Below are 25,219 nucleotides of genomic sequence, written 5' to 3'. Positions count from 1 at the left end.
ATGTCCACCTCCATCAAGGCACCTAATAACATCTCACTCACAGAATTCCTCCTGGTGTGGAAGCGTCGCAAACTGTTCACATGAGCCTTTGGTTTTCGACCAATTAACACCCTGACTGGTAAGGGCAGTCAACACTTTGGGTCTGCCAGGCAGGGATGCGACCATGGTCATGAATGGTCCCATCACTGGACTATTCATGAACGGATCATCATTGGGTTGGAAGAGGCCTTAAAGATCACCCAGTTCCAACACCACTGCCATGGGCAGGGACACCTTGCGCTAGGGCATGTCACCCAAGCCCCGTCCAACCTGGCCTTGAACACTGCCAGGGATGGGGAAGCCACAGCTTCTCTGGGCACCCTGTGACAGTGTCTCACCACCCTCACAGGGAAGAACTTCTGCCTTGTATCTAACCCGAACTTCCCCTGTTTAAGTTTGAAGCCATTACCCTTTGTCCGATCGCTACAGCCCCTGATGAAGAGTCGCTCCCCACCATCCTTGTAGCCCCCTGCAGACACTGGAAGCTGCTCTGAGCTCTCCACGCAGCTTCTCTTCTCCAGGCTGAACAGCCCCAACCTTCCAAGGAAACGCTCTTCCCGCGCTGTTACCTCCTTGTTTTTTCGTTCCCCCAAACGCACCCTCCGAGCCCCGCCAAGCCCCAAAGCACAAGCCAGCGACACGCGGCAGGACGGGACCCGCCAGCAGCGCTGCCTCCCGCCGCCGCGGGGCCGCTTCTGCCTCCGGCCTGGCCGCTGCCGCACGCGGGTCAGGCCGCCCCGCGCTGCGCCCCTGCCCGGGCCCGCTCACCCCGAGCCGCCCCGCGGGGGCAGGCGGGCAGCGCCGGGCCGCGCCGCCCCTCTCCGCGCCGGGGCCCGCCCTCGCCGCGACCGGCAGGGCCGAGGCGGGAGCGGGCGGCCGCCACATGAGCCCGGCGGGGCGGCGCCCCCGGGCCCGGCTGGGGCTGCTGGGGCAGCTCCTGCCCCTCCTCCTGGCGCTGCCCGGGGCCACCGGGGAGGTGCCGGCAGCAGGTACGGGCCTGCCCCTTTCGCCCCGAGGGGCCTGCGCGGGGCGGGCGGGGCAGCGGCGGCGGTGCTGTGGGGGTCCCGTTCCCCTGCCCGGGTGGGCGCAGGCTGCGGGGTTCCTCACCCCTTGTCTCCCGTTGGGAGCGGGAGAACACATTGTTCTCCGCCGGCTTCCCTCGGTTTCCATGGCCGCCCAATATGGCGCTGCCCCACGGGGAGGCCGCGGCCGCCGTCTCCGTCCTGCCCGAAGTCGTGCCCGGGGCCAGGCGCGGCCCGGAGGCGCTTCGCTGTGTTCTCCTGCTTGTGCCGTGTCAGCTCGGTCTCCAGAGGAGACCTGTGCCTGGTACCCTGCGGGACACGGGCGCTGGGGTGGCCCGTGAACACGGCGAACAAAGCGGCCGCAGATGCTCGCAGGGCAAGTGCCTCCGTTGCGGTTGTGGCAGGGGTGGAAGGCTGGTTGTGGCCGGCACTGGTGGTCTGCGTTAATCCCGCTGGCTGGCTCATCAGCTTGGCTCAGGACACTGGGGTGCAGAACAGAGCTTTTATTAATGAGGGCAGCGAAAACCCTGCAGGTTATTCTCAGTTGTAGCAGTGATACATAACTGAAGAGATGTTCCCCCCGGATTCCGCAGCAGATGCTGATTCTCTCAGTTGTTCGTCATCTCAAAACTGGAGGGCTGCCCTCTCTGTGTCCTAATAGTTAAATTCCTCCTCCAACTCACGGTTACCTGTTCAGAAGCATCTTTCCTTTTGGAACATGGTTATTTCACTCTATGGAGCTGATGTCGTGTTTGAAGCACATTATTTTTCTCAAGAAAACAGCTTAAAAGTAAGGAGGAAGTAAGAAAATATTTGCTAGTGTTGTATATGGAGGACATACTTAGTTCCCAACACACCCTGCAGGGAAGGTGTGGGCACTCTGGGCTGCATTCTGGTCCTGCAGGAGTGTTGGATTTCCCATCACTGGATTATTTTGGTCTCAGCCCTGGGTAGCGCCCGGCCTCGCCTACTTGCTGTGTCAGTCAGCAACACTTCAGGAAAGAATGAAACCTTTTGCAGCTTCATCTGATGACTCTAATGGAAGTGCCTGTCAAGAGGCACTTTGCTGTGGGCAAAAATTACCCACAGGGTTAGTTTTTCACGATAGAATTGCCCAAATTTCAAACCAGTTTACTTCAGCAGGATCATCTGTGGACACTTCAATTCTGGAATGACATCATAACCTTATGTAAGAATATCCACACTGGTATTTTTCATTGGCTTAATTAAATTGGTTAAAAAAAGAATTTAGCCAACGTTCAGCTTCCTTGTGCAGGCAGGGCAGGTTTTTACCTGCAAACAGTATCTCCTTGTCGAGATTGAGACTGTTTTGCACATACTCATTTTGCTGTTCTGAGTTTATGACAGTGTTTTAGCAGTTATTACTGAGCTTGGCTTAGACCTACATTTTCTGCTTGGTGAGCCAGATGATCCCCTCTGTTCAGATCTGTAATTATTTCCTTTATTCTTGTCTTTAATTATGTTCCTGGAACACTGCAGCAATGCACTGTAGGGTATAGTTTACACATGTATATGGGTTGGAATGTATGTTACTCTTCAGAGTTTGCTCCATAAATCTTTTAGGTGCATTTCTGCTCAACAGTGCAATCTGATTTTGAGGATCGCAGGGTGCTCGCTCACATTGCAGGGGAGTTACACCAATTAGCATCCCTAATAAAATGACTTACCTCTAACACAAGCTATCAGCGCGGTTCCCTTCTTACATGTCATGGCTGGACTATGTCAGGAAGACTTGTTTTACAGAGAAGAGTTGTGTTATTGAACACAAGAAGCATTTCTGAGGGAGAGGAGCCTGCTTTCTGCGATCAGCAGCCGTGCCATGTGCTAAATGACTATTTAATACGTAAGCTGTTTACCTGCTCAGACTCCCACGGTGGTATTCACCATTGGTGTAAGCATCGGCTCCAGTGGAGTTACACCCACTCGTGCCAGCAGTGAGTTTGGCTCCGAGGCCCCATTCCAGTGCCATCAAAACACCGATACCAAAGCCAGACTTCCATGGACTACATGTGTTTAAAAATACCACCTTTCCCAAAGGTGGTGCAGTTTACTCTGGAGCCCAAACGACTTGATGAGAAGTCTAATTTGAATTTTCATCTAGATCATACTGCACGTGCTACCCTGCGGCACAGCTTTTACTTCTGATTATCTGCAAATTGCTTGTGATTCCCTCAGCATGTGCAATAATGAAATGGAGGAAAATTATTCATTTGTATTTGATACATGCTTAAAATTAACTTTTCTGTCCTCCCCCCACAGGTAGAAACTGTAGCTTTTTGCAGGAAACAGATGTCATCCAGAAACGGGATGAAAGCTGTTACTGCTATATGCAGAACAGAACCATTCACTTACAGTATGTTTGGTCGACTCTTCAGGTAAGAGGCTGTTTGGGGGATCATTCTGATATGCAGTATGTTTCACATAAACATTTGCCAGCAAAGTGTATGATCAGCTAGATCAAAGCAGTATCTCTCTGTAAGCAGTAGTTTGAACAATGTATAGGTAGGACCATGATGAAAATGCAGCACTGCGATCATCCGCTTTGGATGCAGTGAGGTTTGGTTTCCTTTATTAGAAAGATGACAAGCAGGCTTATAGTATGATGCCACCAAACATAAACGTAGAGTTGTGTGTTATTTTGTTGCACACCTTTTCTATTGATGGACCACTCAACCTCTTCAGCAAATGTTCTTATCACCAAACGCCTTCATAAAGCTTTTTAATTTGAGTTTAAAATGCAGTTCTGACTCACTCACTGTAGCATACCAGGCCACAGTACACGAACCAAAGGTGTATCAGATTGTGACTAATGAAAAGACAGCAGTAGCAGTGCATGTCTCTTTTCCTGAGTAACAAAGGGTCATCTTATAAGAAACATGTTTAGAGATTCACTTGAAACAATATAAAAATCTCCTAACAGTGGAAGCAGTAACAGCTAAAGAACAAGCTGACTATCTGTAGGGTTCTTTTTTTTTCCTGGGAAGCATGGCTCTGGACAAAGGAAGGAAACTGTTTCACTTCATTTCTGTTGGAGGAATTTGCTCTCAGATATAAGGACGTGAAACATCTCGTTGTCTGTTGTTCCCAGGACTGTTTTCCTCAGGAACAGGGTGCAGATGTTATTATGAATGGTAGCAAACTTCAGGTGGTAAAACCCTTTGGCAGTCACACACACCTTCCTGGAGTAGATGTTTAAAAGCAGGAAGTTCAGATCTTTCGCACAACAAATTGGTGGCTGATGTGTTGTCTCTTCTTCCAGTAAAAGCCTGGTTTATTACCTGTTGCATCACCTTTTATAGATGGGTCTTTGTTGTCTAATAGGCTCTGATCGAGAGCTCACAGTGAATCACAATCTTCAAGAAGATCACCCCATCTCAGAAGATGGACAAGATCTTTTACCAGTTTCATGGGGGGGTGTGCTAGGAACAAATCCTGAAATACCCAACAGGAATGTGTTTACTTTTACATTTCTGGTTATATCTTTCATTTTCCTTATCCCTCTTCTGACCCTAACATAAAAACTGTATTATTAGTTACAAGAAAAGCAAGTCCAAAGTCTTATGGTTCAGGAGGGGGACAGGGAAGTCTACGAACATCCACAGAAGAAACTGTTGTCAAAGATTACTGGTTTTGTTAGAGATTTGTGTGTGGGCAAGTAAATCCAAAGTGTGGTCATGGTAAATCCAAACCCACCAAGTTTTTGGAGGGATTGAGGTCCCTCCATAGAACTTTGCTGTCATGGAGTTCTCTGAATCACCTTCTAAGGCCTAATCAATGGATCTTTGCATAGTATTAATAACCAATATGAAACAACTAAGAATTGCACTCAAACTCTCTGTACTGATTTTCATTATGTGCTGTGTAGTTCCAAAAAACCACCCCCCCAGTGCTTCTGAGCTACTTTCTCTGTGTATTCTGTGGTTGGTTTGCAGGTAAAAGTTAACAGCAGAGAAATGTTCAGGTTTGAGCCCATTTCAGAACAAAGCAACTGTCGTAATTCAGAAACTGTCTTTGAGTTTGCTGCATGTGCTGTTCAAGTCTTCTGGAAACCAGAGACAGCTACAGAAACCAGAGTAAGCGTAAAACAGTATGGAGAGGATATTTGTTTCAAAATACAGCCCATGAAAACCGAACCGTACATTGTCAGTGTGAAACGAGAAAGTAAGTAGAAAACCTTTCCCTTTGCATTACAGATAGCTCGGTATTGCCACTGTTACTGAAGGTACCACCTCTTCTGTAAGAAGCTTGGGATGTTTCTGTCGATATATAATCAGCATTTCAGAGTGAATTACTCTAAAGTCCTTTTCTATTTTTTTTCCCCCTTTTTTTTAGTGCTAGATGGAAAGCTCTTGTTTTTGTTTATAGCTGGAATTTTTCTGTTCCATTTTGCAAGCAGCCTGAGCCGGTGAGTACTAGCCATTGGGGTTTGACCTTCTTTCCCAAAGCCTGTGCATCTTCAGTCTGTTTTCTAAGCTCAAGAGGCAGTTCCTTGGGAAAGTGAAATAAGGAAACTGAATGTATATTTACAGCTCCTCTGTACCATTTGTATTTGGACAGATTGTGACATAGGCTGGAGTACTGCCCTCTGTTAATCACTTAGCTGTGTTAGGGTTCTCCTACCCAAGCTTCCTGCACTGGGCAACACCAGGACAATCCTTAGGGAGCAAGTGTGGGGATTCAGACAAAATCTCTCTCCCTTTTGTAGACCAGTGAGGTTTGCTGGATGCTAAATGCTGCTGCATGTACTATCAGTGATGCTTTCTTGCAGGGAGAAATGCTTAGGATGAGGTCACTTGGGGCCTTGTGTGCCTCCATCTCTGGACCAACCTTCCCCCATCGTTCTTTTGATGCACATTTTGGACAGCGTGTAAGGGAGGATACTTAATTGTTATAGCAAAACAGTGGCCCATGACTTCAAAGCAAAATGAGTCACAAGTTAATTGCCAGGAGGCACCTCTGAAACAAGCAGAGCAGCAGTAGGTTTTATAGAGTTACCTGAATTAAAAAGTCAGATTTTATAAATGAATAAGCTTAGAAAAAATAAACAACTTGTGGGTTTGTGGAGATTTTTTTACATTTTAAATTAAACCCAAAACCAACCAACCAAAACAACAACAACAAACCACCCAATTTTCTTGCAGTACAGAGCCATATTGGTACATGGAAGAAAATGAGTTTACTAGAAATTAGAGGGTCAAGGAAATCAGAAGTAGTGTGTGCATTAAATAAACCCAAACCACAATCTGCTAGCCTGAAACACCTCCAGTGACCTTAAGTCTCTGTTGGGACTTTTTCCTTACATGGATTTAATATCTGAACTGGGCCTCTTAACCATGTAGTGGCAACTCTAACTTACAGCTGTGCTAAGTTCTTTCTGAAGATCACTGCTGCTGTTTTTACAAATGTTGGCATCATAACCAATTACAGATTACACTTCTCACCATATTCTTTCTTGTTCTTTTACAGGAGTACCAAATTCTTTTACCTTTCTGGAGTAATACTGGGTGTTCTTGCTCTGCTAGTCTTTGTCCTGTTGATACTTAAAAGGTTTATTCCAAGGGTAAATCTACATTTCTAAAGCAATAATAAGCATCATAATATAGGAAATGAAGAGGACAGAGCCAGGTTCTGGCCATGCTCTGTCCTTACAGCTCTGTTTTAATGACTGCAGGATTGCTTGTGTCAAGTAGATACAGTTAGGTCAGAATCAAGTTCTGGTTAGCTTGCTCCTGAGTTTAAACAGAACAGGAGATTGTTGATGTACAAGAATAGTTTATTCTGAAACACACATTATTGTTATCGGACTGGAGCTAAGCTTACTTTTGAATAAGTCTAAATCAAAATGTAGTTTTAGTGGCAACTGGGAGAGATTCTCCTCCATTCAAACAGACACAATTCATTGCAGGGCAGATGTGAATTTTTCCTTTACTTCTGCAAAGCCCGTGCATTCCCACAATATTGTGATGTTAACTGGGAGCACGCTGCAACAGGCTTATACCAGGGCACCAGAGCACTGTGATGTGGAAGCCTAACAAGTCATCTGGTTTTGCCTGCGAGTTCCCTTGCACAAAGTGGTTGTGGGTTTGATTTGAAATCCTTTTATTTTTTCAAGATTTTATTTTTAAAAATGTATTTTTAAAGTGGTTTGGGGATTTTTTTTTTAATATTTTTTTTTTATTATTTCCAGCACAGCACCTTCTGGATCTTAATGAGTGGCTGCTGGATGTCCTCTCTCTATTTTCTATACTGCTTCAAAGAGAATATGCAGTGGTTGTGGGCTGAAAACAGAAACTACTTGTTGGGTAAGAAAATTACCAAGAAACGTGCTGCAGATTTTGGGTTAATTTAGTGGTCAGATGAATACCTGCCCATAAAAAACCAAATCAAGTGAGACTTATTTATGGTGTACTTTTTTCTCCCAAGCCATAGATGTTGGAATATTCCAAAGGTTCCTAATCCACTCAAATAAGTATTTACTCATTAAATAGGAGTTGGATATAGTGGCCAGTAGCAGCACGGAGAGCAGATTTTGCCTGTATTATTTGTCCAGTGATCTGTCATTACATACTTCCCCTGTAACAGCAAAGGGGTGGCTATGCTGGCTCAGGTTTTGCTGGGATTTTGGAACTGGATGTGGCTGCAGGGGCTGACCAATGTATTGATCTAGCACCTGCCTCAACATTCTAGCATGGGGAGAATTGATGTGCAGCTCAGAGCATTAGCTAAAGGTCGTTCATAGATCACCTCTTCGCACACTTTTGAAATAAAAAGCCCATGCAACATAATGCAGGTACCTGTAAGGCAACACAAGAAACAGCAGGCTGTACTTCACAGCAGTTGGAAGCTTTGTGAAGCAAACTAATGACATTTATATGACTAGTTTACATCCTTTTCCCCACGTCCACCTCTTCTGTTTCTACAGGGTATTTTCTGGCTGTTGGAATGACCAGCTTTGCTGCTTGCTATCAGCACGGACCTCCTACCACTGATCTGAGCATATCCTTGTTTACATGGACACTGCAGTTAACAGCCTTTGTCTTGATTTATTGTGGAGTCACCATACCTCAAGTTGCATATGCAGTGATAGCGGTCAGCCTCTGTTCAAAGGGCCTGTGTTACCCGCTGGGTGCTGCGTGTCACATAGGCAGGTGTGTATCTGTGAAGGTCCAAGGCCCTGCATTGCCAGGAAATGCAGAGGCTGATAATGAAAAAACCATTATGCTTCAGTAATGATTTATGAGTTTCTAACTAGCTCATATTTCTGTCAAATGTAAAGCTTAGAAAAGGTTTAAAGCCCCAAGACACAGGAATTTAATTATTTTCCATTTGGCAGGTTTAAGCATGAGGTTTTTTTCTATGAATAATGGAGAAATGTGACTGTGTTCTTAAGTACAAACATAGCACCTTCTAGTCTGCAGCGTATTATAACCAAAACATTTCTGTTTGGTTATCTGATTAGACTGAAGCAATACTGCCTTGGTTTCATGGGCAGGGAGAGAGTCTGCAGGTCACTACTGAATCTTATGGGGTAAACCAGTGTACTGTCACCAGGGAAGCAGATGTTAACAAGTGACAGTCCTTGTAGGTTACACAGAGTTCAGAGACTAAAAACCCATATCCACAAAAATAACAGTTTCCAGTGATCACAATTCAGAGCAGCAGATATATCAAGAATCTTGCATTATTTGTTGTTAAGATCAGTAGATCCCTCTAAACCAGCAAGACCTTTACCATTTGATCTGTACAAGGGTTCATTCTTGCTTTACATGGAAATCAGGAGGAAAGCTGAATGCTGCTGGTTGGAGCAGGTGTTTTATACGGAGCTGAAAGTTTTACGGGCATCCAGCCCTTGCTTATCTTAACTCATCCCAACATTTAAATTGAAGGCAGTCGACAGAAGGGAACAGAACATGGCACACTTTCTAATTGATACCTAATTATATTATACAGCGCTACGCGGCAGCTAAAAAAACATCAGATTGTAAACATTTTGGCCTCCGAGTACTCAGCTTTGTAATTTAAAGCAAGATTTAAGAGAAGTGATCTAGCAAACATCATGAACAGCTCATAACGGAGCAGTGCTCGCCTTCAAAGTTACATATGCAGACTGGGTTTTGATTCAGCCCGTGTCTCTGCACAGACACATTTTGCATATTGCACCTATAAACGGCTGAGCAAGCAGCCATCTATTTAATTCTATGAGATTTTAGTCCATGCATACACAATAAGGACCTGATCCAAAGCTTATCTGAAGTTCATTAGATGCCGTTCTGTGGAATTCTGCAACGTCAGTTAAGACCTGTGGTAAACAGGCTAGCAAACGTTAGACACCTTGTCCTAAAATTTTAATGCAAGAATGTAGCTTGTCCTCTTAAAATGATAAAAATGATGAATGCATGTTAATAGCAGGTAGTGGAGAAAGAGGACAGACAACGGTCACGTGCCAGAATACTTTAGAAATACTAATGGTTTTCATTTCATTCCAGAAAAATGAAGAACCACTTTATATCAAAAAAGTTAGTGTTTAAACACCTTACTGAAGAGGAGTATCGAGAACAAGGTGAAACAGAAACTATGAGAGCTCTGGAGGAGCTACGCTCATTCTGCAGGAACCCTGATTTCCCATCATGGTTAGCTGTATCCAAACTCCACTCCCCACACAGGTAATAAAACCTGGCTTCTCTAAAACAGGAAACACTTTGGACAGACACTGACAGAGCAGACCCAAATGCCACTTCAGGTGCTGTTCCAGGTGCATTTATCTTGCATGTAGTCAGATGTGCACATGGGTAGCTTTATCTTCTTCAGTAATCCCACCAAAGACCACAGCCATATCTCTCAAGGGTATTGGTGGTGGTATTAAGCCCTCTCTTTTCTCCTCCCTGACCATGAATTACTCGGAGCTAATTCACTTTAATGGCAGCTTTCCTTACGGGAAAGCCTACTAATGCCTCCCTGAGGTCCCACACAGTGGCCCAGGTGGCTGTCTAACCAGCAAAGTGCCCCTTTCTCCAGTTTTTGAAGCAGTACACTTTTGCATTGTGTAAAACTAGGGCAGGCTAAAGATACATGCTCAAATACTACCTGTGTTAAGCTCTCCCAACTGCAAGCCTGCACTGCCAAGGAATCCTATTACTTCAAGTATCAACCAATAGCTAGGACTAAGAATACGGAGAAAGAAATCAATGCCTGCACCTAGGAAGTGTAGTAAGTAGAAGAGCTACTCCAGATGTAGCTTAAGAGACCAACTTAAGACAAACATGGGATGGGAAGGATTAGATAGGTGCAGCCAGAAAATCTTGCTGAATATAAAATGAATCACAATAGCAGTGTATTTCTGTCCAGATCAAGACTTCAGGATATGAGAAGCAGAGTTTCACATAGTAGCCAGCCACAAAGACTTGGCCCTTGCTAGAGAACCAAGTGTCACAATTTCAAAGGAGCCCCAGTTGGCTTGGAATTTAATTAAAAAAAAAAAAATGAGAAAATGTTAAAACTAGTTATAGAAGCTTCATCTTCCTTGGCTGGGCACACAGGCACCCTCTCTGCCAGCTTTTATAGATTTAAACCATCTTATTTTCTAAGCTAGTTGCACTCTGTAGCATGATTCAAAGATACAGAAAGTGAAAACTCACTGCAGTATTGTAAAACAAAATACTGCCAAATGCACAAAACAAACAATGGAGACACATGTATTTGCTAGCCATCTCAACAACTGTTCCCTCCAAAAATACAAAAATAAAAAGGAGAACCAGCAGAAGCCTGATTTAAAGTTGAGTACCCCTTCAGGCTTCTATTAAACATCAGAAGATAGTTCAACACAAGGCAAACCTGTAAAACAGCCTGGCCAACAGCCAGTTCCCCATTTAGACTAACAGTGCTTCCAAGAAGAGCGAGGTGACAGCATTCATCTTACAGAAATGTGAAGTCAAAAATGTAAATTATTGATCAGTTTACCAGAACTCCAGAATGTAGCTGCATTTCCTTTTTCTTACATTTCTCTGATGCTGTCGACACTTACCAGGTGTCAGAACTGCCGTCTGTTTCCACACGCCTGCCAGAAACCTCCAGCTCCATTCTAGCTCTTCAGTCTGCTTGTCCACTGAAAGTAAGACTTGTGGCAAACTGAAATGTAGGGACAGTGCTAAGTTCATGCTGAGTTCTGCCAGACCTCCAGTTTGGTGTTTAGACTTTAGCTCAGCCTGCCCAGAGCGTGCGTGCAGCACCAGAAGCGAGGTGACATTGCAGCAGTGTAAGAATATGACGTTCTCACCATTTTTCCTTTCATTAGCAATGTCAACACCTGAATTCTTACAGCCTTTCCCTCAGATATGCTACAGCTCTGATTTATTTTTAGAAGCTGAAGTGCCATCTATCCAACTGTACAAATGCTTACTCTGGATTACGCCATGAGCACTGACAAGATGTGAAAACGAAGTTAGATCTTCTTGCTTAGTCACAAGACCTTGCAGATGGCCTCTAGAAGAGCAAAAGTTACTTATATAGAAAAGACTGAAAAAATGAGGTGGGAAAACAAATCTTCAGGGTTGTTGCCATCTGTTGTGATTTACTCTCTGTTGTTCAGGACTCCCTAGCTCATGCTGCAACTTCCCCTCATCTGCGCTGCCTGCGGGCACTTCCTTACAACATCCCTGCTTAATTGGTAGTAGCCCCTGCATTTACAGGGGTTTTACATTTCTCCGTTGATCATTTCTCCCTTTAAAAATCTGGCAGGTTTGCAGACTTTGTTCTGGGATCTCCCCACATCTCACCTGCAGAAACAAGGGCGCACGAGGAGGAATACGGCATTGGGAGCTTCTTCCTGGAAGAGCAGCTGTTTGAGACAGGGACAGAATCTGAGCAAGATGATCCAGCCAATTCCACCCATGAAGGAGATGAGGACGACAAAGATGAAACGCATGAACAAATTTCATTTCCATATGCTACCGAGTTGCTCTGAGCTTTGGGAAATATCAGGAAGGAAAACACATTCATCCTAGAGAGGAAGGATACAGAGTGAGAACTCAGGCTTGGTGATTTCTTGTGGTTGCTGGTGGACACAGGGATTTTCTAAAAACACTGTTCCCTATATCACTGATGCTGCCTGATCAGCGCAACAGAAGGAAACCCTAGAGGCTGTTTGAGTGAAGAGGATTCTCATGCTACTGGTACTTTAACCGGGGAAGTAAACATTGCTTATTCCCAAAGTGAGTACTGGCAGCAGCCTGTCCCAGCAGGATGCCTTGTTGTGCCAAGGCTACTGCCTCTAGAAAACATTCTCTCTTTTGGTCCTTTTCATTGTCGAGTCCTCTGTGCTGAGCACTAGAGGGAGAAGCCATTATTAATACTCTACTTTTACTAAGTACCCTATGTGTCAACAATTTTCATAATGCTGTTAATGTGCTGATAAACTTTTTATGGTTTGTGAGACTTTTCAGTGCTAAAGATGAAGAGAGAGTTAACACAGCTGAACGAGATTTGTTTGCTCTTCTGGCTAGGCTTGCTGCACATTAGCTTCATTTTGCCTCTCCACATGTGGTTTAAGCTCTCCTTACTCTTCAGAACCCTGCCTGACTTTTTATCCTCTGCCTGTATTGTTCTGTTCTTGGTCTCTGCTTTACTTACATTGTACTTTGCTCTTTCCATGCCTTTGCTTGTCACAGAACTCTCCTCCCCTCTTCAACAGGTCCCTCTGTGGAACCTTCCTTCAGTCCTTTCTTTCTCCATCTGACACCTGCAGGTGATTTAGGAGAGGATTTCCATCCCCAATTGTATAGTTACTGTTGCTTTCCGTTTCACTGTTGCCTTACCTCGGATGGGTGCTGCTGTCCATTCCAGGCCTCTCAATGCCATAGAAAAAACAACAAAGGCTGAGGCTGTTTTCAGCTGCTTGGAGGAACTGCTGTCAGCACAGCCGGCGTGATGCCGTAACCATGTAACTAGGAATACAGATAACCCACATAGAGCTCCACTGTCCTCAAAATACTCAGCAGTTTACTCATTCAGTAAAAAGCAGAAAGTAATTCCTGGCAAAACAAGGAGGGAAGGATACCTGGCTTCTGCCTCCCCTTCTTCAGCCTTCATTTTGGGACTGAACACAGAAGGTGTGTGGGGAGGAAAAGAAAAGGGAGAAAAATTTAGACTGTCAAGTATCTTTCAAGTTAGGTATTTCACAATCCTAGGCTAGGGAGTAGATCATGTCCCCTCATTCACCCACCTGCAGAGGTCATTTCCTTCTTTTGTTCTTTAAACTATCTCTGTATTCTTCTGTCCTCACCTCACTGTTTTACTTTACTGTCTTCCACACTGCAGAAAACAGAAGACCATTAATCTGTCACCATCTGATCTTCCAAACCCAAAAGGGGTTACCAGTGGTGGGAAGCAAGTCAGCTCTCCAGAAGGGCATGTCCGACCAGGATGTATATGCTTTAAAAGGGATCTCTTTTCTTTGTACCATGCCTGATGATGCAGCATGACTTCAGTGGTGCATGCACGACCATGGTTTCTCATTGTCCATTGCTGGACAAGGGAGAAAATCTGTTACCTCTAACAGTGCTGAGAGGTGCTGCTGTACCACATTCCAGGAGCAACTCTGTCTAAAAGAGGAGACAGATTTGGTGCTTGAAAGCCTTACATGTCTCTTTCTCCTTTACAATGATTGAACTTCATTTTAAGAGGAAGAGACACTTAACAGCCTTCTGTGCCATAAATTTATAAATACATATGCAAATCTATAGCATGTTTAGCAGAGAGAAGCCCTTTCTAGCAGGTGATCCAAAATACTGTTAAGTCCACAACATTCAAAACAGCAAGAGAGTTCTGATGCGGAAGGCCACTAAGCAGGAAGATTCACCTCTGAGAACCAAATTCACAGCTAATACCACCACGCTCTGGAAGCTGGGCTTGGCTTGGGGGGTTCTGTCACTAGCAGGAGACTGGCAGTGTTAGCTGTTGTGAAAATGCAGGAAAGCCTCATTAGCTGTGATGGTTTGGGAGAACAATGGAAACTCCCCCCAAACAATGATCTTTGTAGACTAAAGATGTATTTTACCTTTGCCTGTGTTACCACCATGAACGTGAAGTACTTAAAATTATTACAGGTTAGTCAAAAAAGGTTATCTGAAGAGATGCCTAGTGGGTTTTGCATGTTGTCAAGTACACAGGTTTATTGCAGTGTACTCTGTAGTTAGCTAAGAACTCCCATCCATGTGATTTGAGGCCGGGGGAAGAATCAGATTTGCCCTAGCTCAAACCCACAGTTTGTCTGGATTTCCACTTCACTGAGGTAACAATGATTATCCCTCCATAAGTACATAATATGTATTTATATGTCCAAATAATACCTTAAGAGAATACTTTACCTAAGCGGTATGTTAAATGTAAAAGCCCCTCAAAATAGGCAATTACGTTCTTCAGACACTGTTCCTTTTACTGAATTATTTAGGGCAATACCAGCTACACCTACTCCAACACAGAAAAAACACCACTAACCAAAAACCCTCAAATAAACCAACCAAAACCAACCCACGTTCTGTGTAGCTCTGAGGTCCAGCATTTGCCAGGGATGCGTGAACACTATTCGAAGCAGAGCAGGAACCAACCAAGTACATCCAAGGTAGGTGCAGCAACATGAGAAAGACGATGACTAGTTTAGTGGATAGCTGGTACCGACATTAACAATGCTCCCAAGCCTGTTGCAACATTGGAAGCACTTCCTAAACAAAACCCACCAAACCCAAGTGCTGTTATTTGAGCCCTTTGCCAACAGTGAGTTTCCTTGCACAGTGCTCCTGTGATATATGGAGATATCACACAGGTTTACTGAAACACAACTGTTAGGTGCTGTCCAGTGGTCACCCAGAAAATCTGGGAACAGAATCCCAATGTTGATCTATTGCCTCAACTGTTATAAAAGCCCTTCTTCCTTAACAAAGGATGAGTTACATGTATCTTCTGTTTCATGATGTTTAAAAAAGTTAGGATTTTATATTTATTTTGTATTCATGGTACAACACACTCGATACACTGTCTGTACTTTCAAGATTTTTTTAAATTAAAGTATTTTTCAACTATATCCTTCTCGTCCCTTATGCATTTACTGTCTTCAGAGCAGCAGGACATATGGCAAGGAAGAGCCAAGCAAATTGGGTATGTTTACGTCCTGAGGTTTTCTCCCTTGTTGCAGATCTAAGAAGCCGTAACTTGCGCATTAGCTGTGGTTGCTCCAAAATAGCGTCCCCTCGACCTCAGATGCCTCTCCCTGAAGGAGCTTGCCATCCCCATTCTCCCTTCCTGATGCATCCAAACCTCCACCAAAGCCAAATTCATAAGGTGACATGGTGTGGCACATATACACTATACACATGCAAACAAAGAAACTAAGCCCTGTCAGCACGTTTGTACTCGTGCAAGTTGAGCAGTTAAAAGTAAAAACCTAATTGTCCTTACACCCAATATAAAAATCGATTCCAGCCAAATGTGCTCCTGTTATGGTAGGTGCAAATGTATTTCATTAATCAGAAACAGAAATTGGAAGTATCTCCATACAAGCTGACATGACGTGCACTCAGAGCAGCCTCTATCTCAAAACTGCCAGGTAACAAACACAATCCAATTCTGACTTTCACTCACTATGTAAAGGTTGTACTTGATGATCTTAAAGGTCGTTTCCAACCTCATTGATTCTGTGTGTCCTGCACATTTCATATCAACCTGTTTATGAAGCGCATCACTGTGCATCCCTTACATTCCCCTCAGCCCACAGAAGGGGATTTGTGCCTACAGCCAGATTTTATCATGAAACAGATTTTAACACTGTGCAAGAGCAGCTCCCAGGCTCTAGGTTCACCACCCTCTGGGCGCTGCCCTCCAGTGATCCTAGGAAAAGGTCATTATCACTGAATTCTTCCCAGTTCTGGTGATTATGTTCACTGCTGGCACCGTAATGTGAGCAAATGTAAGAAAGGCTCAGATCCACGCTACTGAATACATTATGGATATTTTATATTTCTTACCACGGTTTTTACAGTTTCACAAATATCAAAACCCAGGTGTACATGTCCATTTTGCAACATAGAATGACTATACGATTCCAAAAAGAGCAGGCATTCCAAATACACGATTCTGAAGTGTAAACACAGTGTACAAGCTCTTCAACCTGGTGCTATGCAGTAGCAGCTGAGGTAACACCATACAGCATGAACTCAACAAATGGTTGGTTTGCCTCGAGATGGTTTTCAGCATCCTCCTGTCACCTGTTCAGTCTTTAGTTCTCCTCCGAGTTATACAAACATACAATAAATACATTTCTGATTTTAAAGGACACTTAGACAAGTCATGAGGATTTACGTGAGTACAGTACATTTAAGTTCAAGTGCAAAAAAAGTAACTAGTGGTTAGTCATCGATGTTTCTTTTTATTGTCTATGGTGTTGGTCCCAGGCACCACCAGAACACGGGTTGTTCCAAAAGCACAGCTAAAGCACAGCTACGGGACGCCCCTTCAGTCAAAGCAGGTAAAACTGCACATCCCTTTTGCTGCTTAGCTGCTGCCATCTTCCTCTCCCCTAACCCTGTGCTCCTGTTGGTCTGCCTCTGGATCACTGTACAGTCCCACAGCACATATCTTCCCCACAAAAGGCCCGAAACATCAGACAGCTGATCCCAAGGAGGGCTGAGCAATACTCACTCGGTCCCCTAGAAGCCGAGTGCTCAGAATCTCCCAGGAAAAAGCTGTTAATACAAGCAAATGGGCCAAACCACTGTCCTGACCAAACCCCCAGGCTCCTCCCTGAGCCCAAGGATTTCCCTCCAGCAGCAATTTTCACTATGCACTAAGTGAGCCTGCTGCAGTTAATATTGAAAAGCATAACAAAACATAAGCCAAAGTCATCCAGTGTCTTGACATTGGGCAAAGTCATTTCCTAAACACACTGCGATTTAATTACGTTTGCTTCCTCCTGAGGATCTCTCACTCTACTTGATTTCTGCATCAACAACTTTGCTCCATAATCTTAATCATTAAGATTTGCAGGTAATTCGTCCTTATCCCCCACTTTCCCTAGGCACTTAAAGCTTACTCTTTTCTTAATAAATAACCACAGTAACTACACTGCATTAAATAAACCATTGTATAGGTGATGAAATAAAAAACCCAAGAAGACGGCGTGTCCATTGAAACCCTCGATCAATCTCAGGTTGTGCAATCTTGACCAAAGATTCTTGTCTCAATACAACATCAAACCTAAAATTACCCAAACGCACACAGCCAATGCCCAACTGAAGGGCTGCAAGTGCAGAGGTTAACTTCTTCAGAAGCCTTCCTCCAGCTCTTCTGTTTCACTAAAAACCCAGTTCAAAAATCTTTGCTTTGCAGAACTAAACCTTTATCTCAAACAAGATAACATCAGATTCAAAAACATATTCTTTGAATATGTGTGTGTTTTACTTAATCCACCACCGTAACATGAAGATACACTTCCTAAAGCTATTCTGTTTCTGAGAAGTCTTTACAGAGACAGTTTCATGCTGTTCCTATATTTACTGGATATTTTTTAGTAGACTATGCAGGGAAACTCAAGTTTCTCTCCTAAAAAGTCTTCTCATTTTGTCTTGGGAACAAACTCAAAGAAGAAAAATTATCCAATCAAGTCAGACACTCTGTGCCTCAACAAGTGAGGAGTGAACTCCCTTTTTCTACATAGCATTTGACTCAGCTTTAGCAAAGCAGCCAAGAATTCTTCCTACCATTAGATCCGGCCACATCACTTCCCTCAAGAATTCCGAACTTTGGCTTCCCCGCTCGTGTTGCTCTGTGTAGTCATATGAATATTCTTTATATAGCTAAAAGCTTGCACTGCATCACATTATGATCATTAAGATGAAAGAAGTCCTACTTTTGAGCTCCTACTCCAGCGTTTCCCAGGTGAGAAGCAGAATTCCATGCACTGGATTTGATAAGATGAGCGCATCTCAGGGCCCTGCAGCAGCAGGCTGAGCATCATGATCCGACACAACGCGGTTGCCATCTACTTGGGAATCTGATGTTGCTGTAGGTGTTAGTGCTGAACAATTGCTGGACTGCCCAGAATCTGTCGGATTTTGGGGTTGTCTTGCTGAGTTGGCTGATGAAGCACTGCAATTCTCATTGATTTTCTAAAGAGAGGGGAAAGGATTGCATGCAAAAAGTGAGTATGAACACTCATAACCCCATCCCCAGTGGTACACCCCAGATGCATTCAGGCACTTCTGGAAATTCACAAAGCACTTACTTTCAATGCCGGCAACAGAACAAATCAAACTTAAAGAAGCAAAGCAAAAGCAGTACATTTAAATCCAGATGACACTAACAGCAAGCAGACAGTAGCTTACCTTCCATCTCTTTTCCTAACTGCACTTTCCCAAGAAGCATGCAAAAAACAAACTTGTTGTGTTTCAAGGGAAAAAACACACAATTAACTGGACTTCAAAGAGTTCAGACAAGATCATTCTATTGACCAAGCAATTCTATAAGTTATTTTTCATGCTCCTTAAATACATAAATGCTCCTACTACCCAACAGTTTGTTCCCTAATCCTTCCCCCTGCCCCAAGATATTCCTCAGACTTTCTGAATGGCAGAACTTCTGCAATACTGGTGTATGATTCCAGCCAGTCTACTCAACAGGCCTTGCTATGGAACATGAAAGCACATTTAAACACCAGTTACATTGCCCAGGGTTGAAATAGCAAGCCTTAACACCAATACATTCCACTTAGAAGATGCCACACTACAACTGTTTCGCATTGAAGAATAGAGAATATGGCAAGTATGTCTCTTTGCTTGAAGGAGTATAAGCAAGCAGCAGCAAAATCAAGCCACAATCTTAGTAAGAAGGAATAATTTTTGTCACTAATTCCATTTTCTGTGTACTGACCCTCCTTCCAAATGATCTGTTTTAGTTTTAAGGAGGCTACTTAAATTTAGTAAGAGAGCTGGGCAGCCTTTTTCTAGTTTCAGTGTTTTACTACCAGCCTAAAGTAAATGAGCAAAAAAAGCTTGAAGTGTTTTGGGGCAGGTTTGTCTTTTGGGGGCATTGAAACAGGGATGAGAGATTTTGGAGAATAGAGATGATGAAGGAAATAATACAGTGGGGTGCATGGAATTCTGGCACATGAATGAGAACTACTTTTATATCAGCGCTGTATTTTTACAGGAAGGAAAGAATAATGAAGAGATCATGTTCCATAGAGAACAGGCACAAAAGCCTTTCTTGCCTCTTCACAATTCTCAGTGAAGCAGCTGGGTGGTGAACAGCAGCGTTGGACTAGTCCCTCTCAGACACCACACAACTGCAAAAACATTCTTTTCTTGCCATGTTCATGGCATAAGGTCCATGTGACTGCTCTTCTCTGATTTAAAAGGGGACAGCTTATACTAACCAAGACCTTGAGGATATTTACCAATGAGAAACAGAGCGGTTTGTCTGGACAAATTACTTTGATGTCAAAGACCTTGTGATATCTTCAGTGTCACTATGAAAAAAAGATGTTCTTTGACTCAGTGAAGATCAAAAAAAACCCAAACCAACCCCCACCAGCCTACAGCAGACATGCCTGCAGTGTATTTTCAGGAATAAAGACAAGTAAGAAAGGCAGGAGATCGCTGACCGCGTGACATTCCTACACACTCTGCTCTGCTGATTCACACTCATCTCCCAAATTACCCATTTCTAAAGACAGCAGTTGTGGAAAAAGCGTTTCTGTGTTTACGCCTACCGGGTGCATAAGAAGGAACCTCACCCACTCCTTCCAGACAGGTAAACACAGTGGTTTTAGCGTTAACCATGCTATTCTAAACCCAGCATTGACACCACTGCTTAAGCGGCTCCCTTCTGAAAGGCATGTCCAAAGCATTAGAAGATAGTTCAAGATCCAAGCCCATCCAACCATTGATGAAGCTATTAAAAGGTATTTTGGAGGAAGACTGGACAGAAGGGAAATGGTGTAAAGTAAGCAGCAGCAATCAGACATTTTAAGTCACAGAATGGCTCTTATCTGGTGTAACTCTAGATAAAAAGAGAGACTATTTTTATTTGAACAGAAGGTTTGTATCCCATCTGTAGCTGTCTGAAACACCTATTTCTGCAACCATGTAGATGTCTGACAGCACCACCCAAGGAAGCAAAACTAAATACAAAATCATTTTACACTGTTAAGCAGCTGTGCATCTTCATGTTCAGTCACCACCTTGTACATTTTGAAACATGCATTACCTCCACACTCCAACTAATACCAAACCAAATGTGAACGTAAAGGGAATTCAAGCATATCTAAGCCTGTAAACCGGAGTCTCATTCTATGTCTCTCCCTCCCCTCCCATCTTCAGGAAAACAATACTTGCAAAAATAGTTACTCCTGCTGTACTATACATAGAGAGCGACTCCATTTCATGCAGTATTTCAACTACCATGTCAGAACACCAAATTTATCACAAGCTGACAGAGAATACCTGCCAGGTACTAACAGATTTACACAGCTGTAAAGGTTTCAAGCACCTAACAAATGCATAAGAACTTCCTGTACATTAGAAGATTACCTGCAAAGGCTGATTCTCGGGAGTTGGATGGGTTTTGGATAGTTTAACCATCTCTTTGATCTGGTAGACAGCATAAGCTAAGGTGACCCAAGGAGAAGAGCTGATGCCCCAGGCAGGCTTGTTCACATCCTCTTGGTCTTCTTGGTGTTTAGTTTTCTTTACGGGGAGCCTGGGCTCAGTTCGAGGCATGATATCTTCTGACTGCTGCTGTACAAGGTCAATAGTTGCTATGGGAACAGGACTGGAAGGCACTGGGATCCTTTCCGCCAGCATTGTCTTTTCTGAAGTTTAAAACAAAATAGTCACTGGCAAAGCCAATGACCTTAAAAAGATCCCACCCCAAAAGAGTGAAGCAGACAAAGAACACTAAGTATGACTTGCTTTCACAGACCAGTTATCACTGTACTGAAAGCAGAACACTGGCACAAACAGCCAGGAGCGAGACACACCACAACCTAGCTAGGGCAATACGCCACGGATGCTGCCTTACAAGCACGGCTGTTCTGCAACTGCAGCAGGTATTTCAGATGTCTGCACAAACAGGAAGGGCTAATGCGTATGCAGCAGTCCATTTATTTCCAGGTATTAGAAATCCGTGTTTTCAGGTTACATGGAAGAAGTCATTCTCATGTTACATGCAAACTGGAAATAAGCCTTTTAAACTTGTAGCAAACTTCTTTCTCTGGGTAAAGCCTGCATCTCACAACTCACTTGTACTCTGGATAACTAAACACTAGCTTCAAACAGGAACCATTCGGTGAAGGCACATGGCCTGCATCATCAGAACAGCCCTTTCTGGTCTTAAAATTTCCAAACCTACTCATTTGACTTAAAGAAGTTGTCCTACATCTTCAACACTTTTTTTTTTTACTGAAGTAAACCATCCCTACGTAGTTACTATGGAGTTACGCAGTTAGTGAGAAAAGAACAAGGTTAGTGACACACTGGAGGAGATATAAAATATCTGTAACAGAGTTCCAGGTAAAGGAAGAAATCCTCCCGGCAGATTTTTACATCTAAGGTCTTCTGATAATCTGAAATAGTTTTTACAACTGTCTTGAAATGCCATCCACAAAACGACTGTCATGGCCCAACACAATGTGCCTTACAGTCTTGAAAAGCCAGAGTATTTACATATGAAAAGTAATTAAACATTGTTAGAAACTGTGAAGATATTTTAAGTAATAGCTGTATGTTATCTAGGGGTCTGTAAATAACACTGTAAATTTTGAGAAAATAATTTTTTTTTTTCTGAGTAGAACTATTTTTGCAATTAAAGATTTTTTTTTCAAAATTATAAAATTGTATTTTGTTTACAGACTCTCAGCACTGGATATTTTAAGCAATGGCTGGATGTTTTCTAGTACTGAAGAAATGAAGAGACTAATCCTGCACACACTTGACCACATGCTTAGTCTTACTCATCCAACTGGTCTGGCTGAAAGCGACCTAATTAGTGCCATGCTTAAAATGAAGATACACACTGTTAAGATGGGCAGTGCATATTAAATGAAAACCAAAGACTGAAACAAACTAAATACAATAAGGCTACTAAGAATAAACTATTCTTTTGTAGGCTCATGTGTAATTAACCAGAAGTTGATGGGAAACTGAAGCAGCAAATAGCCTTTTCACCTTTCCATTTTTTGGCATTATCATTTGAACAGAGGTGAAGAAAATTCTAGCAAAATAGATATTTGAACACTTTATTATAGACAACTTGCTAACTAGTCTAAAACAATTCATTTAATATTCCAGCCAAAGAAAACTAACTTTCATTTCCTATTCAAAGCTTATATTGAAAAGTAAATTTGGGTAAAAAGCAGCTCAAAAATTCATGACTTTTCAGAATTTGCCACAGTTTTATTGTAATTATTAGATCTATGCTAAATCCTTGCACCAAGTATTTCATTTTCTGGTTAGCCTTTATATCAATAAAGGTGGAGATGGAAAAGTTCAAATTCCACCTGAAGGGAGATTTCTCGGGTGCCACAACAGAACTGAGGAAGCTATAAAAGTTTGTGTCCTCTGAAGCCATCTCTACAATTTCTGGCAGAGGTGGTGGCTTGGACTGGTAGAATATGACAGCATGCAGTGGCAAAGGTGACCATAAAGAACTGACATGACTGAAATGACTCGCTGTATGTTAAGACTAACCTAAGGGATTCCCAGAACTAAGAGGACATACAGGTGGTAAAATATGTTATGCTTTCCTCCTATTGACATCCAAAAACTCAATGACGCCCTTCTTACAGCAGCAGCACACCCCTTCAACTTCTGTCATTGCTCAGGAAAAAACTTCCCACTTGAAAACAAACCGTTCTGTCAAAATCTGAGTAAAGACACCAAACATACAGAATTCAAACTGCAGGTAGAAGCTTCAGAGATACCTTCCTTCACTAGTTCTAATTTTGCGGGGTCTCAGGGACATGAATACTTACCTTCTTCTTCATCAGGAACCAACAGCCACTGGATCAGGGCAAATAGAAGAAGAATCACTAAACAAGCCATCCCTATTCCTCTGAATGTGGCAGCAGGACCTGTAATGAGATTATTTTTTTTTTCTAAATTGAGAATGTACTTAAGATGAGTCAGTATTATGCACTCCTTGGGTACAAACTGTCCCATGTAGGCTCTTATTAGCCTATTTCATTATATTTTCCTCCCCCCAGCTCTTGAGCAGGCTTTGCAAAGGATTTTTAACCAAGTAATTAGATTCTCATTTGCTCATGGAGAGGCTGCATAGTATCAACCTATTCTCTCACAAAGGATTCATTCATCTCACTTATGGATCAGGTTGGAGATTTGCTCACACAGTACTAAAAATATCCAGGCATAACATGTTTAATCAATCAGTAGTGCTCACAGGACAAAGCCATAAGCAATCTGGTCAGCATTCAGTGCTGACCTTGTTTTGACTAGGAGCCTGGAGTGGACATCTGAGGTCCCTTCTAGCCTGAGCAGTTCTGTGATTCCATAATTTACCCGAAGTGTATTATTACTCTTTAAAGCACAACAAGACCTTAGGCATAAATCAGTTTAAAGCTGGTAGTTCAGTAAAACCGTAATTTCAATAAATAAAATGAAAGTTTTCAATATGATTTTCGCTTACCAAAGTAATTGACCAAAACCCCTCCAACCATAGCCCCGCATCCTCTGCCCAGACCCAAGTGAAGACCTTGCAGGATTCCCTGGGCTGACGTTCTCAGCTCCGGAGGCACTGCCGCGCTAAGGTATGAAATACAGGCTGCCCATATAGCTGCATGCGTGACACCTAGAGAGATGAAACATTGTGAGAAGTACAGGGTCCAGAGCGTTCCAACACAACGTCAGAACAACTGCACTCATCAGCTGGAGCACGTGTTGGAGAAAAACAACAGAACTCCTCTACTGACAGCCCCCTGTGAAACACAAACCAGCTTTTGGTAATGTGATACTGGCAACCAAGCCACAAGGAGACATGATGACTCCTTCTGCAGAGGCTGTCAATAGCTCTTTCTCCCTCTAAGATGACCTCACTTCTCTTCTTGAGACACAGTCGCTCGGAAGATTAAGTGCCTTAGATGTCTCTCTACCAGATTCCTTGTCCCTTCGAGAGTGATGCTGGGCCTTTGAAATACAGTCTTAATTTGATAAGCTGCAAGCAATTAAGCATTGATGCCTCTCAGCAGACTCCTCACTGCCACAATGAAGGCAGTGCAAAGGTCATAAAATCCAAATAATATCAGAGATATCCATGTCATTCCCCAGGCAAGAATTAATCCCCTCCTGTCCTTCTCACTCCCCCCCCCCATCCCCAATCCAACCACCCCCAAGTAAACTCTTTCTGAACTCAACACCAACACACTCTGCATTTAGCACTGAATGGTCTGGACGAAAAAAGCACTCAAGCTCCTCAGGGTAGGCCAAAGATGCAGATTTTCACGCCTGCTGTTGAGAGGCAGAGTCAGCATGCCCTTCCTCCCGCGATGACTGCATCCTGCGTAGGAGCTGCCGCACGCTGCTGCCGCCTCCCACTTCACCCACTCCCGCTCCGGGGACCGAGCGCAGCCGAGGGCCTGGCTGCTATAAACAACAGCCACAGCTCCAAGACAGCCCCAGCGCCACAGCAGAGGTTTTGGAAGCCTCTTTCTGGCATGTCTTGTAGATTCGGGGTTAGGAACATTTCTTTGTACTGCAGCAGAAGGATAGCTAATGCCCTATCCCTGGCAGTGTTCAACGCCAGGCTGGACGGGGCTTGGAGCAACTTGCTCTAGTGGAAGGTGTCCCTGCCCGTGGCAGGGGGTTGGAACCGGACGAGTTTTGAGTCCCTTCCAACCCAAACCATTCTATGATTCCATGATTCTAGGGGGAAATAACCTGTGCGCAAATAACCTGTGAATGACCATCAGCACACAGAAACGGGCTGCAGGTGAAGCCTTCGTCTTTGAGCACCGCCTTGGTGGGGGTTTTGTGGAGTGCGGAGGACAGGACAGGAAAAGGCAGGGTTGTGGAGAAGTTGGAAAAGCAAAACAGTTTATTAGCTCATCACACACTGAATAAGCCTGAACTATTTTGCCACCC

The 25,219-nt window shown here is 43.5% G+C and overlaps 2 protein-coding genes across 8 annotated transcripts in view; one reads left to right on the top strand and one right to left on the bottom strand.

Annotated features, from left to right (window-relative positions):
• The first annotated feature begins 801 nt into the window (after positions 1 to 801).
• Positions 802 to 15,156, top strand: NEMP2 (nuclear envelope integral membrane protein 2). The gene is made up of 9 exons (XM_030487112.1): positions 802 to 1,028; positions 3,342 to 3,457; positions 5,015 to 5,243; positions 5,415 to 5,487; positions 6,549 to 6,642; positions 7,270 to 7,384; positions 8,005 to 8,230; positions 9,569 to 9,745; positions 11,817 to 15,156. The coding sequence occupies exons 1-9, from the start codon at positions 923 to 925 to the stop codon at positions 12,040 to 12,042; spliced, it is 1,362 nt and encodes a 453-aa protein (XP_030342972.1). The 5' UTR covers positions 802 to 922; the 3' UTR covers positions 12,043 to 15,156.
• Positions 15,157 to 16,064: 908 nt separating this feature from the next.
• The window catches only part of MFSD6 (major facilitator superfamily domain containing 6), a 29,739-nt gene continuing 20,584 nt past the window's right edge, over positions 16,065 to 25,219 (bottom strand). For 6 of the 7 annotated variants that reach the window (XM_030487110.1, XM_030487109.1, XM_030487107.1 and 3 more), the window contains 4 exons: positions 23,769 to 23,930; positions 23,098 to 23,196; positions 20,657 to 20,937; positions 16,065 to 18,235 (listed from right to left, as the gene is read on the bottom strand). In XM_030487110.1, coding sequence (XP_030342970.1) covers positions 18,053 to 18,235; positions 20,657 to 20,937; positions 23,098 to 23,196; positions 23,769 to 23,930 — 725 coding nt within the window. In that variant the 3' untranslated portion in view covers positions 16,065 to 18,052. Of the gene's footprint in view, positions 18,236 to 18,451; positions 18,471 to 20,656; positions 20,938 to 23,097; positions 23,197 to 23,768; positions 23,931 to 25,219 lie in introns of all 7 variants that reach the window. The other variant, XM_030487111.1, reaches the window with a different exon arrangement.

This window comes from Strigops habroptila, chromosome 5 (genome assembly GCF_004027225.2).
Source record: "Strigops habroptila isolate Jane chromosome 5, bStrHab1.2.pri, whole genome shotgun sequence".
NCBI lineage: Eukaryota > Metazoa > Chordata > Aves > Psittaciformes > Psittacidae > Strigops > Strigops habroptila.
This window is presented reverse-complemented; position numbering and strand designations above follow the sequence as displayed.

What these genes read in the sequence shown, in the direction of transcription:
- NEMP2 (XM_030487112.1), top strand. Translation starts at nt 923, where the DNA reads ATGAGCCCGGCGGGGCGGCGCCCCCGGGCCCGGCTGGGGCTGCTGGGG. An exon ending in ATGTTTGGTCGACTCTTCAG is followed by an intron (nt 3,458 to 5,014) that starts GTAAGAGGCTGT and finishes GTTGGTTTGCAG; the next exon opens with GTAAAAGTTAACAGCAGAGA. An exon ending in AAACTCCACTCCCCACACAG is followed by an intron (nt 9,746 to 11,816) that starts GTAATAAAACCT and finishes AAAATCTGGCAG; the next exon opens with GTTTGCAGACTTTGTTCTGG.